Source organism: Vicia villosa, unplaced genomic scaffold (genome assembly GCF_029867415.1).
Source record: "Vicia villosa cultivar HV-30 ecotype Madison, WI unplaced genomic scaffold, Vvil1.0 ctg.000455F_1_1, whole genome shotgun sequence".
Classification (NCBI taxonomy): domain Eukaryota; kingdom Viridiplantae; phylum Streptophyta; class Magnoliopsida; order Fabales; family Fabaceae; genus Vicia; species Vicia villosa.
The window spans coordinates 942,608-961,589 of record NW_026705217.1 but is presented as its reverse complement, the minus strand read 5'-3'; the positions used below and the strand labels follow the sequence as shown (position 1 = coordinate 961,589).

Sequence of the window (18,982 nt, the reverse complement as noted above, 5' to 3'; positions counted from 1 at the left end):
TGGCACTTATCAGTCCTCAAGTATCATAAAGAGCATAGATTGTTGGACAAGGAATTTCATATGGAGTGGGAATATTGAGAAAAAGAAGCTAGTGATAGTGGCCTGGAGCAAATGTTGTAACAAAATTGATGATGGAGGTCTTGGTATAACCTCACTGAAGCACTACAACAAGGCTACAAACCTCCACCTCTGGTGGACCTTCCTGAACAAAAACCAGTCTTGGTCCAAGCTCCTAGATGCTAGAGTTGTTAAAAATGGTAGATTGATAAAATGCTCAATCAAGTCTTATCTATGGAAAGGATTCAAAGACTGGTACAACATTGTGATAGAGAATTGTGTTTGGATCCTTGGTAATGGCAAGAAAGTTAACTTCTGGCTGGATAATTGGATAGGGGAAGTGCTTGCTTTCAAGTATAAGATTCCAATTCTGATGCATTCTAAGATCAATTCAAAGGTGGCAGACCACTGAAAGCATAATAACTGGGCCATCCACAGCAATATTATCACAGTACCATCTATCCTTGACACCATTATCCCTTTCTCCATATTTGAGATGGATATGGAAGACTCCCTTGCTTGGAGGAACATTAAGAATGGAAATCTAACAATTAAGTTTGCATATGACATAATTGCAAAAGCTAGCAATACTGGAACATGGAAATCCTTCCCATGGGATATTTACTCTGCTCCCTCTCATTCCATGGTTACTTGGAGGCTAATGCACAATAAGATTCTCACTGATGAAAACATGGCTTCAAGGGGTTTCTCTTTACCTTCTATATGTTCTTTATACAACTGCAATGCTGAAACATCCACTCATTTATTCTTTGAATTTTTTTTGCAGTTAAACTTTGGAGTTGGTTCAGCAGCACTTTAGATAGCCCTATTGTCATCAAAGTTTTGCCTGACTGTCTACAAATAATCAATGAAGCTTGGAGTCAACAAGCAATGACTGTGATCAAGTGCAACATTGTTTTCATCATATATCAACTGTGGCAGGCTCGCAACATGGCCAGATTTGAGGACAACCTTTTGCCTTGGCAGCGATGCATTAGTAATGTGGCAGCTAGAGCTAAATTGGTAGGAAGGCTGACTGGAAAAAGGAGATAATTCTATTAAAAGCTTCTCCTTCCTCAAGAAATTTGAAATCATATTCCATCCTCGTAAGCTGAAAATGACAGTGGATATGTTGTGGAGTCCTCCAGGTGCTGGATGGATTAAATGCAACATCGACGGAGCTGTAGCCGGTTCTACCTCTCTTGCTTCTTGCGATGGTATTTTCCGTGATGCTCAAGCTAACCATGTCATTAGCTTCAGTGTCTTCTTGGGTCCTGGTTCTTCTGTGTTTGAAGAATTCATGGCAGCGGTTTTGGCAATAGAAAAGGCTCGTCATTTGAATTGGACAGAGCTGTGGTTGGAAACAGATTGTGCACTTCTTGTCAAAGCTTTTTCAGATTCAAGCTTGGTCCCGTGGAAAATCAAATCTCGTTGGCTTACGTGTTGGGCATATACACTCTCCATTGATTTTAGGATCATACATATTTTCCGTGAAGCCAATTTTTGTACGGATGTCTTAGCTAATATCGGCTTAAAGAGAAAAAGTGTAATTTGGTTTAATCATGTGCATAGTGACATTTACTCGGATTACTTGTTAGACAATGCGAGAATCCTTAGGCTTAGGCTTTGTTCTTAAGAGGTTTTGACTTGGTCCCCCTCTTGTGTCTCTTGTTTTCCTTTCCTTTTGATTATATATATATATATATATATATATATATATATATATATATATATATATATATATATATATATATATATATATATATATATATATATAATTCTTTTTTGTTTAAAAAAAAATTGTTGCGGTTAAAACCTCCATTATCATATAATGACAAAGAGATTATCATATAGTACAAAGAGAGGATTTGAACAATTTTAATTGTTGTTTATTTTAGTAACTTCTCGTCAATATATTTTCAATCCATTTAATTTTAATTGCAACCAACTCTTCTGCAAATCCTCCTATTTTTCAAAATATATATTTTTACGATTTTAAATTATTTAATTAATCACAAATTTTGCGAAGATAAAAAAATTACATGACGATAATTTGAGTGCGTGTTTGCTTTTGTGTTGGCAAAATAAAAAACGCTTGTCTACTTTTTTTTGCTTTAATTTGAAGATTCTCAAAATTTACCTAAAATGATATCGAAATATGGTATTTTCAATTCAAATGATCTATCAAACACACACTTGGTACATTTGGAGAATAATTCATCTCTAGGCTATCAAAATTTAGTATATTATAATCTCTTTTCTTTTATTTTTGGATTTTTTTCTATCTATTCCATGGATTAAGAATCATTTCAATTTCTCAACAAAAAAAAAATCTAATAATTCTATCCAAATTCAGTATATTACAATCTCCTTTCTTCAGGGCCGGCCCAAGGGCCAAGCTACCCAAGCTAGGGCTTTAGCCCTCAAAAGTTTGGGCTTAAAAAAACCTAATGTTTTTTCTATTTAATTATAAGAATATATAATGACACTTGAGTTACATGTTAAGTTGATAAAATATAGGCCTCTATTCCTTTTGATATTGAGTTCAACTTTTAGCAACCACAAAATTAATATTTTAAAATACATTTGAAAGAACTCACTTTAAAATTTGCTTTAGGCCTCTAAACGAGTTGGACCGGCCCTGCCTTACTTTTATTTTTAGATTTTCTCTATCTATTTCATAGAATAAGAATTCTTTTAATTTTTCAAAAGAAATGGAGATGTCTACTATCTACTATCTACCCATCTACCCATTATTATAAGATTGAGCATACTACCGAAAATGCCCTTTCCTCCAAAACAAAATACACTAACAATTGTCCATTTTGGTAATTAACAAAATAAACCCTTCTTTTTACTACTTTTCACAACAAATTCACCAAGTGTTGCAATATCATTGGTTCAATTTCACTTTTCCCTCTTTCCCTCATTTCAAAATCATATCCCTCTCTCTTCTTCCTCCTCATTACGTATTCTGTTCTCTCCCCCTTCTTCTCTACTATCTCTTTTTCCTTTTCTCACTCTCATTTCTCTCAGGGTTTCATTTTGAAACACTCTCTCTTTCTCTTCAAACATAGACTATTCTTTTCTTCCTTTTTTTTCATTCTCTCTCATTTCTTTAACCTTTCCACACTTCTCTCTTCAATTTTTTCGTTCTCTTTTCCATCAAACCCTAGCACGCCGCCGCTCCTTTCTCCTCCTTATTTGCTGCATTTGTTTTTATTTTTTCAATGTTCATGTTCAATGTTGATGTTAATGGCTGGTGTTTTGCTTTCTCTGTGTAATGTGTATTACTCTTCCAAATTTTTTCCTGTTTCTATGGTTCTTTTCTGATTTTAATAGATTGCAACAAATTTTGACATGTCTTCGGGTTTTGCAGATGGTATGTGTAGATCTGGTTTTGCAGATGGTATGTGTAGATCTGGTATTGTAGGTCCCATTTGTGTTGACTTTGTCTCAGCTCGCATTCCCTGAGTCGAAGTTGAAATAAAGATATGATTTTCTTTGTTTTAGGTAATTTTATTTAATCATTTATGAAATTGCAGCAAATGGGATTCAATGATATTGTCTCAAACATAGTTATTGTGTTTTATTGTTTTGATTTCTTGCTTGATTTTGATTTATTTTTTCATGTGAACAAACTGGATATATACACGGTTCTTGATCATTTACCATTCTTCTTCATGTCTACAAAGGTATTATTCTCTTCTTCCAATATATTTTGTAAGAAAACCCATTCATAGAAATGAACGATGAGTCTAACATGTGAAATATGGTGTTACTGATTCCTTTTCTGCTTGTCATGAAGGGTTGTTGAAAAACATGCGCAAACTTTTCTGCATCGTGAGAAGAAAAGAGTAAGAAACTTATCCTAGCAATATCACCGATAGATCCATCATTTAGTTATTTCAGTTAAAATTCATAATTTGTGTGAATTTTACTCTGCAATGATTGTGAATTTTTGCAGGTATTCTCTGCTTTTGGTACTGTATAGAAAATCGCAATGTTCGAAAATAATGGTCAAACTCGGGCACTAATTCAGTACCCTGGTATCAATCCTATTTGTCTTTTAGTTCTTCAGTACCCTGGGCTTTATCTCCGATGGTGGATGCACATGAACGATGCGATCCCGACAGTTACAATGGCTTCTCCTTTTTTCTCTTTTGTTTTCAATATCTTTTTTGTTTTCTAAAGGCTGCTGTTTGGAATTTTGGTTTTGAATTTAATTAGATATGTTTTATGCGAAGTGTTGTTAGGGATGGTGGAAGTGATTTGCAGGTCAAATGGCGTATTCCTGCAAAAGTCAGTTAATATTTGCACCATTCTGTGATGCAAAGAAGGGATGTTTTTCATCACATGGTTATCATAACTTTTAAGTTTTATACTAGCATATCATAAAGCACTTACATAGTTATCATTGATTTTAAGCTTCTACTTTATTAAGTTTTATCACTATTGTCAATTACAGATTAATACATTTTAATAGCACAATCAATGTCAATTTGAACATGATAGTGAAGTTTATAACAATTGGTTAAAAATTGCGGTCTATAGTAATTTGTGAGGTTTCAGTGTTAGTGACATTAGTTATAACATTTGATGTGGATATGTGATTTGTTAGGTGTGAATCAATGTCTGTGAATCAACGAAGTTCACTTTGTGTGTCAAACTTTTGCAGGGCAGGGTACAAGTGAAATCAACGAAGTTCACTTTGATTAAACATTTACAATGGATAAACCTTTGGCGGGTCTGAGAATTGGGTATTGTTGTCGATTTCTGGGGATAAGCCTACTCCTAGAATCAATGTATATATTTCTCACTCTTTTTTTCCGTCATTTTTTTATAATTGTCCGATTTCTGGGTATTGTTGTCGATTATAACAATATTATACTAATGTTGGATGCAGGTTTAACCCAACTTCCAAGACCGCAAAATCCTACTCACGACAAAGCAAACACATAATAGTTAGAGTCATATCGTAATAATGATAATGGTTTTCATTTTATTTTTGTCTCCTTACTAACTTGAAAATTTAAGTTATGTTTCTTTAGAACACATCTGGTATGACCCTTCCCATTTCACAGGTACTAATACACATAATATAGGTCAGAGTTTGTCATAGTATTGCATTTGTAAATATATCTACGCATCAAGAAGGAAACATACAGAATGTTATAGATGTTTTACCTTGGATATTGTTCTTTCTACATTCATAATGCATTGATTACATATTCCAGCCTCATTTTTGGGGTCTATGCTTTCTTTTAAAATTATTCCAATTTCAAATTCATCTATTTGCAGTTACAAATATTACAAAATCAATAACTATAACCATTTTGAAATATTATTAGTACTAGTACTTAGACCCGTGCGAGGCACGGGTTAAATATTTTCTAAGTAAATTTATTTATAGTAAAAATTTTATTGTATAGATAAAATGTCATTGTTATTAATAGTATACATAAAAAAATTTAATTTAACTAATTTATTTTTGTAAATTATAATATAATTTAGACATTTTTAATTTATTAATATTTTGTGTAAGTTTTAAAAACAATTAACTCGTTAGATAAAAAATATCACAAAACACATATAAAATCATTTAGTTATTAATAATTTAATCATATAAAAATTACCAAGGTAAATCATATTGTAATTTAAAAAAAAAAGTAAAAATATATTGATATAAATAATTTCGATACAAGTTGCATTTGCAATTTAAAATATAAGTTAATTATTTTGACCTTTTATAATATTATTTAACTATTTAAAAGAAATTTAGATAAAAACAATAAATACAAAAGTGCGACCACGGGTTAAAATTTATTTAAGTAAATAAAATATTTTAAAACTAATTATAATTTATAAAAAAAAAGTTATAATTACAAATTTACAAATAGTTTAAGTAAATAAAATATTTTACATCCTAAAAAGAATAAATGAAAACAAAATTTTCACTATATATTGTCAGGAATTATTTACGATTCAAATTCTTATTTTTTTAATGAAATTATATTAAAAGACTTATAATTTCATTTTTATTTATTTATTGTCAAGGATTATCATCAATGTAAATTCTAACTCAATAAAAATATGTCAAATAATATATAATCAGTTATAGCTCCTCCTCTTCTACCTTAACCGTCACTTTTCTTCTTTTTCCTTCCTCTCTCTCAAAGAGGGGTGATTTAGGATCAATTTTGATCCAAAATCACCCCTCCAAATCGTTTTTGTTTATCTATTTCTTAAATAAGTGATTTTCACACCTTTTCTTTTTGTCTTTTTTTGTGATTTCGTGGGTCATCGTTTGTTTTGATTTCCCATATTTCTGTGGTGTATTTTGATTTCTCGTCTTTGTGCGGGTATTTTGTTTTTTCGTTTTTGTGCGGTGTTCATTTGTTTCAAGTTGAAAGATTAGTTTCGATCTAGTGCATATTCAATCAATGACTTTGGTGCCGTCAACGCTACAGATCCGGAAGCATGAAAATTTCGGACATCTCAATACAGTCAATACATTAATATTTGTAGGCATATGTAATTTGTCGTTTTATGCTATTAACATGGATGCTGTGGATTTGTTCGCAGATTCATCCTTTTTGTTTTTGGCGATTTTGAATTTGTATTGCAACGATGTACTCTACCGATTTGAATGAATGAATATCATTTATTTTCTGTCAAAAAAAAATTTATTTTTGGATTTGAGCTACTAATAAAAAAATAGTTTTCATCATCAACAAATTATTCTTTTAAATGAAAATGATTTACACATTAATTATAAATCAATTTCATAAATATTACTTATTCATTAAAACTTTAATATATAAAATTAATTTTTTTAAATTTAATATAATTGATATATTAGTAACAATTATTTTGATTCATCTTATTAATTTAAACATTCAACATATCCTTAATTTTTCAAACAAAATCAATTGAAAAAATTTCAGTCAATTAAAACGAATCTTTATTTTCTATTATTTCTTCTAAAATTTATTACTTTTAAAATTCAACATATTTTCAAATGGTTATAAAATCTTATATAATAATGATTTAAATAAAACAATTAAAAAGAATATATTACAAACAAAATCAATAATATTTTAGAGGCACGTAAGATAATGACTTAAATGTATATCCGTGTGAGGCACAAGTTAAGATTTCTTTAAGTAAAAAAATTATTTTAGAACTACTTATAATTTATAAATAAAGTTATACTCACTCCGTTTTTTATTATAAGTCGTTTTAGACTTTTCACACAAATTAAGAAAAATAATAATTGTTGTATGAAAATAAGAAATTACGAAGGTTTTTACAAAATTATCCTTCATTAATGACATGTGGAAGATAAATTTATATAATTGAAAGGAGAGAGAATAATAAATATTTAAGGATATAATAGGAAAAATAGCATTAATTATTCATTGGAATTGTAAAGCAACTTATATTAAAATACAATTTTTTTCCAAAACGACTTATAATAAAAAACGGAGGGAGTAGTAAACTTATAATCTATTATAATATGTCTTTGTAATTAGTAGTATACATAAAAAAAATCTTCAAATAATAAAGTATTTATTGTTAATAGATATATTTGTTGAAAAAGGCAAAGAAGGACTAGTTGTTTTGTTCCTTCACAACTCACATTCAACTAAATAGTGAAATGAATCAATAGAAACTTGACACTCATGGATGTTAAAGTGGCGAAGCTGTTGATTCTGCCATTTCTCGGTGACAGAGAGAGAGAGAGCAAGTAGCCTTGAGCAAGTAAGGGCATGTAAAAACAAAAAAGAAACCTAAATCCAAAACCTGCAATAACAATCCATATCAAAATTGCCTTGTCCGGTCATAAAGACAAAGAAAAGAAAAAAAACTGAAACAAAATTATGTTGCACCATGCTCGTATTATAATAATCACCTAATTTTGGTGATCCTAACAACTTTATAAAGTGATACAATGATCGGAAATAAATTTTATTAATCAATTTAATTAAAATTGTATTGACCAATCAATTTATTTGATCTATTTTATAATCATTTAATTTCTTATCATCAAATATCTTAAGATTCATTTATTGATTTTTGTAGTAAATAATTTTAAATGATAATATCATTTATAAGTAATAGATGGATTGCACTAATGTATTTAAAGTGGCATGCAAACCAAGCGCTTGGCATCGAGTGGCAAACGACTTTCTGCCCTAACGATATTCGGGGAATACCGAGTTTGATTTCTGGCAGAAACAACGCTTGGCCAGTGCACGCTCCTCCGTAGCACGAGCCGGATTAGTCGATCTACTAAGTAGGTCGGAACCGGTGCGAAAGAAAAAAAAATGGCATGTGCAAGTAGAATCCAAAATGAAAATTTGACGAATTCGAATACCAACTTTCATATGAACTCCTTTTTATTTTATTTACTCTCAAAATTTCAAGAAGTTAGAACACAAACCACGTGACAATAGGTAAATATGTGCAGGATCAGGATGTCTAATATCAAATTCTCCCATATTGAAATGAAAAAAGTACAATCTCCATAAAACGAATTTGCTTAAAAGATAGAAAGTATAAGTCATATCTAAATTTCAACTAAGAGACCACAATTAAAAGGATACTATATGAGCAACAATGGAAAATAACAATTATGTGCTGAAAATAGCTACTTACAAAACACCATAATGCAAATTTACACTTTGAAGAAAAAGATACACATAAATGAAACTAAATAAATAACTTCCAAATAGAACCATTGGCTTCAACCTTGTGCCAAAGGGAATGAAGAAATCTGCACAGTGACATGTGTGATAATTGTGATTCCACATATTGCTGCAAAGTATATAAAAAATGGATGATCTGGTGCCTGTCAATGAAAATAAGCACTTTCAATAAAACCAAATGCCCTTAAGTTTTCTTTAAAAATCAAAATATAAGTGTCATTCTAAACAATAGAAACAATTGGGATATCAGATTATATACTTGAGAATGTAGTTGCAGATTTATGAAAATATAGGAAATGCAATGACAAAAAGAACAACACCAAGAATTAACACAAAAGCGCTTACATATGTGGCTTTCTCACTGTCAGTTTCAAATGGTAAAACCATACCGGCAAAAAGATATCAGATTATAAGTATGTGTGTAACAAAAATTACTTTTTAGTGTAACCTCAAAGAATTATCCCTCAAAGAAATATCAATGTTGATACCTCTTTCACGCTCCGCCTTAAGCTTGTAAAGAATTCATGCATACTTGAATGAGCGTTTGTTCATCTCAGGTGCTTCCCATGATAATACGAACATTTTCTATTTCCATGATTCTTAACTGCAATACGCACAAAAGTAAGAACTAATAGGCAAACATAAAGAAAAGATTATAAATTTAGTGCACTTTGATAGTTAAGATACACTTCTTCCATCACTACAACAACATTAACAGGCAAAGTTTCTGATAAACACTTCTTCAATCAGAGGTTTTAGCATTCACCTTTTTCAGATAAACACTTGAAGGTTGGAGGAAGACAGATATTTTGTGGTATTTAAATGAAGAGGATTTTTCCTCTGATGTAATGATGCACTTCCATCAAAAGGATATGGAAAGTTGTGTTTGTGGTTATTAAGTTATGACTTTTCTTGTTACTATATGCTACGTTTGTTTTTCCAAAAGATAAATAAAGGCTTTTCAATTTCCAACGTGTATCTTGAGTTGCTCTTTGATAATAATAATTAGGTTTAAGTTTAGGCTATTCAAATTCAAATTCACTAATTAATCGAATAATAATAATAACATATTAAAATAAATAAAAAAATGTTTGGAATAAATTTGGTGATGACACGTCATCGTTATTTATTGTCAAATCAATATAAATCAGAATAGTTTAAGCTTTTAATTAGAAGGTTAATTATGGTTTATCCAGGTACTTTACATTTTATATATTTATATTGATATTGATATATTGATTTTAGGAGATTGGTCAATTAAATAAAGACTTAAACAATCTGAAAATAATAGTATAAATATTTTTTTTAAAATTGTTAATTATAGAAAAGTTAAATAGACACTTGAATGATTATTTCAAAATGACATTGAAAGTTGGAAAGTTTTTGTTTTCCCACAAATTTTGAGAACTTAAATAGACACTTGAATTATTATTGAGTTTTTTGAATTAATTTAAAACATATAGATATAATTAAATAAAATGAATAGAATTATATTAATTAAAGCTTTTCCTTTTATAGCATAAATAAAAACAACAACATGCATGAGAGGCTGACAAGTGGCAAACTTGCCAAAGTTCTCATTTTGCTTTATTATTATGTATGATTCCAGCCTCATTTTTGGGGTCTATGCTTTCTTTTAAAATTATTCCAATTTCAAATTCATCTATTTGCAGTTACAAATATTACAAAATCAATAACTATAACCATTTTGAAATATTATTAGTACTAGTACTTAGACCCGTGCGAGGCACGGGTTAAATATTTTCTAAGTAAATTTATTTATAGTAAAAATTTTATTGTATAGATAAAATGTCATTGTTATTAATAGTATACATAAAAAAATTTAATTTAACTAATTTATTTTTGTAAATTATAATATAATTTAGACATTTTTAATTTATTAATATTTTGTGTAAGTTTTAAAAACAATTAACTCGTTAGATAAAAAATATCACAAAACACATATAAAATCATTTAGTTATTAATAATTTAATCATATAAAAATTACCAAGGTAAATCATATTGTAATTTAAAAAAAAAGTAAAAATATATTGATATAAATAATTTCGATACAAGTTGCATTTGCAATTTAAAATATAAGTTAATTATTTTGACCTTTTATAATATTATTTAACTATTTAAAAGAAATTTAGATAAAAACAATAAATACAAAAGTGCGACCACGGGTTAAAATTTATTTAAGTAAATAAAATATTTTAAAACTAATTATAATTTATAAAAAAAAAGTTATAATTACAAATTTACAAATAGTTTAAGTAAATAAAATATTTTACATCCTAAAAAGAATAAATGAAAACAAAATTTTCACTATATATTGTCAGGAATTATTTACGATTCAAATTCTTATTTTTTTAATGAAATTATATTAAAAGACTTATAATTTCATTTTTATTTATTTATTGTCAAGGATTATCATCAATGTAAATTCTAACTCAATAAAAATATGTCAAATAATATATAATCAGTTATAGCTCCTCCTCTTCTACCTTAACCGTCACTTTTCTTCTTTTTCCTTCCTCTCTCTCAAAGAGGGGTGATTTAGGATCAATTTTGATCCAAAATCACCCCTCCAAATCGTTTTTGTTTATCTATTTCTTAAATAAGTGATTTTCACACCTTTTCTTTTTGTCTTTTTTTGTGATTTCGTGGGTCATCGTTTGTTTTGATTTCCCATATTTCTGTGGTGTATTTTGATTTCTCGTCTTTGTGCGGGTATTTTGTTTTTTCGTTTTTGTGCGGTGTTCATTTGTTTCAAGTTGAAAGATTAGTTTCGATCTAGTGCATATTCAATCAATGACTTTGGTGCCGTCAACGCTACAGATCCGGAAGCATGAAAATTTCGGACATCTCAATACAGTCAATACATTAATATTTGTAGGCATATGTAATTTGTCGTTTTATGCTATTAACATGGATGCTGTGGATTTGTTCGCAGATTCATCCTTTTTGTTTTTGGCGATTTTGAATTTGTATTGCAACGATGTACTCTACCGATTTGAATGAATGAATATCATTTATTTTCTGTCAAAAAAAAATTTATTTTTGGATTTGAGCTACTAATAAAAAAATAGTTTTCATCATCAACAAATTATTCTTTTAAATGAAAATGATTTACACATTAATTATAAATCAATTTCATAAATATTACTTATTCATTAAAACTTTAATATATAAAATTAATTTTTTTAAATTTAATATAATTGATATATTAGTAACAATTATTTTGATTCATCTTATTAATTTAAACATTCAACATATCCTTAATTTTTCAAACAAAATCAATTGAAAAAATTTCAGTCAATTAAAACGAATCTTTATTTTCTATTATTTCTTCTAAAATTTATTACTTTTAAAATTCAACATATTTTCAAATGGTTATAAAATCTTATATAATAATGATTTAAATAAAACAATTAAAAAGAATATATTACAAACAAAATCAATAATATTTTAGAGGCACGTAAGATAATGACTTAAATGTATATCCGTGTGAGGCACAAGTTAAGATTTCTTTAAGTAAAAAAATTATTTTAGAACTACTTATAATTTATAAATAAAGTTATACTCACTCCGTTTTTTATTATAAGTCGTTTTAGACTTTTCACACAAATTAAGAAAAATAATAATTGTTGTATGAAAATAAGAAATTACGAAGGTTTTTACAAAATTATCCTTCATTAATGACATGTGGAAGATAAATTTATATAATTGAAAGGAGAGAGAATAATAAATATTTAAGGATATAATAGGAAAAATAGCATTAATTATTCATTGGAATTGTAAAGCAACTTATATTAAAATACAATTTTTTTCCAAAACGACTTATAATAAAAAACGGAGGGAGTAGTAAACTTATAATCTATTATAATATGTCTTTGTAATTAGTAGTATACATAAAAAAAATCTTCAAATAATAAAGTATTTATTGTTAATAGATATATTTGTTGAAAAAGGCAAAGAAGGACTAGTTGTTTTGTTCCTTCACAACTCACATTCAACTAAATAGTGAAATGAATCAATAGAAACTTGACACTCATGGATGTTAAAGTGGCGAAGCTGTTGATTCTGCCATTTCTCGGTGACAGAGAGAGAGAGAGCAAGTAGCCTTGAGCAAGTAAGGGCATGTAAAAACAAAAAAGAAACCTAAATCCAAAACCTGCAATAACAATCCATATCAAAATTGCCTTGTCCGGTCATAAAGACAAAGAAAAGAAAAAAAACTGAAACAAAATTATGTTGCACCATGCTCGTATTATAATAATCACCTAATTTTGGTGATCCTAACAACTTTATAAAGTGATACAATGATCGGAAATAAATTTTATTAATCAATTTAATTAAAATTGTATTGACCAATCAATTTATTTGATCTATTTTATAATCATTTAATTTCTTATCATCAAATATCTTAAGATTCATTTATTGATTTTTGTAGTAAATAATTTTAAATGATAATATCATTTATAAGTAATAGATGGATTGCACTAATGTATTTAAAGTGGCATGCAAACCAAGCGCTTGGCATCGAGTGGCAAACGACTTTCTGCCCTAACGATATTCGGGGAATACCGAGTTTGATTTCTGGCAGAAACAACGCTTGGCCAGTGCACGCTCCTCCGTAGCACGAGCCGGATTAGTCGATCTACTAAGTAGGTCGGAACCGGTGCGAAAGAAAAAAAAATGGCATGTGCAAGTAGAATCCAAAATGAAAATTTGACGAATTCGAATACCAACTTTCATATGAACTCCTTTTTATTTTATTTACTCTCAAAATTTCAAGAAGTTAGAACACAAACCACGTGACAATAGGTAAATATGTGCAGGATCAGGATGTCTAATATCAAATTCTCCCATATTGAAATGAAAAAAAGTACAATCTCCATAAAACGAATTTGCTTAAAAGATAGAAAGTATAAGTCATATCTAAATTTCAACTAAGAGACCACAATTAAAAGGATACTATATGAGCAACAATGGAAAATAACAATTATGTGCTGAAAATAGCTACTTACAAAACACCATAATGCAAATTTACACTTTGAAGAAAAAGATACACATAAATGAAACTAAATAAATAACTTCCAAATAGAACCATTGGCTTCAACCTTGTGCCAAAGGGAATGAAGAAATCTGCACAGTGACATGTGTGATAATTGTGATTCCACATATTGCTGCAAAGTATATAAAAAATGGATGATCTGGTGCCTGTCAATGAAAATAAGCACTTTCAATAAAACCAAATGCCCTTAAGTTTTCTTTAAAAATCAAAATATAAGTGTCATTCTAAACAATAGAAACAATTGGGATATCAGATTATATACTTGAGAATGTAGTTGCAGATTTATGAAAATATAGGAAATGCAATGACAAAAAGAACAACACCAAGAATTAACACAAAAGCGCTTACATATGTGGCTTTCTCACTGTCAGTTTCAAATGGTAAAACCATACCGGCAAAAAGATATCAGATTATAAGTATGTGTGTAACAAAAATTACTTTTTAGTGTAACCTCAAAGAATTATCCCTCAAAGAAATATCAATGTTGATACCTCTTTCACGCTCCGCCTTAAGCTTGTAAAGAATTCATGCATACTTGAATGAGCGTTTGTTCATCTCAGGTGCTTCCCATGATAATACGAACATTTTCTATTTCCATGATTCTTAACTGCAATACGCACAAAAGTAAGAACTAATAGGCAAACATAAAGAAAAGATTATAAATTTAGTGCACTTTGATAGTTAAGATACACTTCTTCCATCACTACAACAACATTAACAGGCAAAGTTTCTGATAAACACTTCTTCAATCAGAGGTTTTAGCATTCACCTTTTTCAGATAAACACTTGAAGGTTGGAGGAAGACAGATATTTTGTGGTATTTAAATGAAGAGGATTTTTCCTCTGATGTAATGATGCACTTCCATCAAAAGGATATGGAAAGTTGTGTTTGTGGTTATTAAGTTATGACTTTTCTTGTTACTATATGCTACGTTTGTTTTTCCAAAAGATAAATAAAGGCTTTTCAATTTCCAACGTGTATCTTGAGTTGCTCTTTGATAATAATAATTAGGTTTAAGTTTAGGCTATTCAAATTCAAATTCACTAATTAATCGAATAATAATAATAACATATTAAAATAAATAAAAAAATGTTTGGAATAAATTTGGTGATGACACGTCATCGTTATTTATTGTCAAATCAATATAAATCAGAATAGTTTAAGCTTTTAATTAGAAGGTTAATTATGGTTTATCCAGGTACTTTACATTTTATATATTTATATTGATATTGATATATTGATTTTAGGAGATTGGTCAATTAAATAAAGACTTAAACAATCTGAAAATAATAGTATAAATATTTTTTTTAAAATTGTTAATTATAGAAAAGTTAAATAGACACTTGAATGATTATTTCAAAATGACATTGAAAGTTGGAAAGTTTTTGTTTTCCCACAAATTTTGAGAACTTAAATAGACACTTGAATTATTATTGAGTTTTTTGAATTAATTTAAAACATATAGATATAATTAAATAAAATGAATAGAATTATATTAATTAAAGCTTTTCCTTTTATAGCATAAATAAAAACAACAACATGCATGAGAGGCTGACAAGTGGCAAACTTGCCAAAGTTCTCATTTTGCTTTATTATTATGTATGATTAAAAATCAAGTAGCAGTCATGAAATATTGGAAAGCCAATAACTATATCTATACCTATTTTAAAATATTATTAGTTTTAAAAAACAAAAAAGAGTATTTTTTATAATTTTTTTAATAAAATTAGTTTTGAAAATATAATGAAAAATATATCATTTTAAAGATAAAATGACCGGGTCTTTGTCAACTCAAAATTAAAAGGGGCATAAATTGTCAACTCAAAATTAAAAGGGGCATGAATTTTGGATTTATGCCATTATCATTTTTAAAAAAATTTAAGTGACAATTTAATGTATTAGTTTTGAAAATATAAAGAAAAAATATATCATTTTAAAGATAAAATAACCGGGCTTTGTCAAAACCAAACCAAAATCCACTCTACTACCAAACCAAAATCCAGCCAGTTGAACTAAAGGAAGGGAGGGTGAGGAAGAAAATGATATCTTTTAGCATTAGCAACTATATTCATAAGCTCGATAATAGCCAGAATCAGGTAAAGACCATTTCTTCACATTTATTGTTAAAAACCATGTTTAAACTTTCCCTTTCTCATTTCTTTTGAGCCGAAATTAAGAAATCAAACTGTTATTTATTGGCCTTTTTCCTGAACTTCGACTTTCTTTCCTACCAATTTCACCCATTCCTTATTTTTAAATAGTTGATAAGAAATACCTACAAATCTGTCCACCTTTAGAACCTTTAGAAAGTGGGTGATATGATTTTTTCTATTTTGTGAATCTTTCTTTTATGGTCTATTGACAAACATGTTTGCAAGATCAAGTTTCTATGTTATTTTATGTCTTATATATTGTATGTTGAGAGTTGCATTCTAGAATATAATTTAGATAGACATATAATCATATCACATTCAAATAAATGTGTATAGGGAGCCATATATGTGTGTGTGTATATATATATATATATATATATATATATATATATATATATATATATATATATATATATATATATATATATATATATATATATATCATAATAATCATGCTATAAAATGATTGTAGGTGAAAGATTATAGACCACTTTGGCCAATATGTAGGAATTGTTTTGTAATATAAGAAAGATTATAGACCAATTATATAGCAGCACATTATGTAAACCAGAAGAAGCAGTCAATTTATTAACAAATTTTGATAAAAGAAAAATTATTTATTACTCTGTTCCAAGTGGTTATATAGATTCAATATTGATTTTATTGAAAACTAAAATGTGAGTTTATGGGTTTTGCATTGTTGAACTTTTTTGGGTTTACGTTAGTCCCTCTCAACTTCATTTTTTTTGAGTTTTAATACAATTAAAAATTTATTTATATCACGGGTCACTATCAACACAATATCAAATTGAATTATTTTATTTACCTCACGAGTCACTTATTAATTTATTTTTTAACTTCAATAAAATAAAAATTGTATTTTATGTTACTGGTCACTATCAAATTATTACTTTTATTTAAAGACAAAATTATTATTATTTTTAAATACACTAAAATTTATATGATTATTGTTCAATTGACAATTAAGTAAATATTTTCATATTTTTCATTTATATTTTAAATTTCTTATAATATTATGAAGTTAATATTCTATTAAAATTTATATTTTTTTCATGTCTAATTAATTTACATATTAATTAATAAAATTGTTGATAACAGCATTTAACATTAATTTTCATATTATTCAAAATATACCCGCACGGGTCTCTTACTAGTACAAACAATTAATAATAGATTGACCAATGTGACTAATATGCCCTTTGCTAAAAAACTTTTTATACATAAAAAAGGGCAATTATGTAACTAACAAAATAACATATCACTTTTTCAACTTTTCAATAATCAAGCGCCAATTGTTGGTTTCTCATTGGTCCAACTTGTTAGAACAAGATTTGTTCTGATCAATTATCTTAGTTTTGATGATAACAATAATATGAATTTTGCTTGAGATAATATGGTACTCTAATCCAATGCAATTTCCTTTTCAGGAAATATATAAAGAGTATGCATAATTCAGCGCTCAGAAGTTGTGTCTCAAGGGTTCAGCATGCAACATCAGAACATGGTCTGGCAAGACATCAGAAGATGGTCGAAGCAGAATCAGAACATGGGTCTATGGAAGCATCAGAAGAACATGAGATCAGAAGCACTGAAGTTCTGATGGTATCACGCACAGAAGCACTTCAAGGTCAGAAGATCAGAAGATGCTATGCACCAAGCTGTTTGACTCTGATGATATTCAAATGTTGTATTCACAAACATCAGATCAGAAGGAAGTACACGTGGCAAGCTACGCTGACTGACAAAAGGAACGTTAAAAGCTATTAAAGGCAACGTCAGTAGACACAGCGTGAACAAGGCTCGAGGTAGTTTACAAAAGCGAATAACATTAAATGCGATGCTGTACGGAACACGCAAAGCATTAAATGCACTCAACGGTCATCTTCTCAAACGCCTATAAATATGAAGTTCTGATGAGAAGCAAGGTTAACGATTTTCTACACCTATTCTGTGAATATCAACTTGCTGAAACGCTGTTCAAATCAAAGCTCAGAATCTTCATCTTCATCAAAGCTCACTACATTGCTGTTGTAATATATTAGTGAGATTAAGCTTAAACGTTAAGAGAAATATCACAGTTTGTGATTATAGCTTTTAAGAAGCAATTGTAATACTCTTAGAATTGATTACATTAAGTTGTAAGGAACTAGAGTGATCGTGTGGATCAGAATACTCTAGGAAAGTCTTAGAGGGTATCTAAGCAGTTGTTCCTGGAGTGATCAGTGTGTGATCAGAAGACTCTGGAAGACTTAGTTGCTGACTAAGTGGAGAACCATTGTAATCCGTGCGATTAGTGGATTAAATCCTCAGTTGAGGTAAATCATCTCTGCGGGGGTGGACTGGAGTAGTTTAGTTAACAACGAACCAGGATAAAAATAACTGTGCAATTTATTTTTATCTGTCAAGTTTTTAAAGCTACACTTATTCAAACCCCCCCTTTCTAAGTGTTTTTCTATCCTTCAATTGGCATCAGAGCGCCGGTTCTAAGGTGCAAGCACTTAACCGTGTTTAGAAAAGATTCAGGAAGAGAAAAACGCTTCAGTAAAAGATGGCTGATGAAACTGCAAAGTCTACACCTGCATCTACATCTGGCTCTGCTGAGCAACACAACGGTAACAATGGTTATACTAGACCGCCGGTATTTGATGGTGAAAACTTTGAATACTGGAAAGATAAACTGGAAAGTTACTTTCTTGGTCTAGATGGTGATCTATGGGATCTTCTGATGGATGGTTACAAACATCCAGTAAATGCCAGTGGCGTAAAGCTGACAAGGCAAGAAATGAGTGATGATCAGAAAAAGCTTTTCAGGAATCATCATAAATGCAGAACTGTTTTGCTGAATGCTATCTCTCATGCTGAGTATGAGAAGATATCTAACAGGGAAACAGCCTATGATATATATGAGTCCTTGAAAATGACTCATGAAGGAAATGCTCAAGTCAAGGAGACTAAAGCT

General features: G+C 29.0%; 1 protein-coding gene across 1 annotated transcript; it reads left to right on the top strand.

Moving 5' to 3' along the window:
* Positions 1-1,174: 1,174 nt before the first annotated feature.
* LOC131628464 (uncharacterized) lies at positions 1,175-3,619 on the top strand. Its single transcript, XM_058899304.1, has 3 exons — positions 1,175-1,603; positions 3,400-3,466; positions 3,603-3,619. Exons 1-3 carry the CDS (start codon positions 1,175-1,177, stop codon positions 3,617-3,619), a joined length of 513 nt encoding a protein of 170 aa, XP_058755287.1.
* Positions 3,620-18,982: the final 15,363 nt, after the last annotated feature.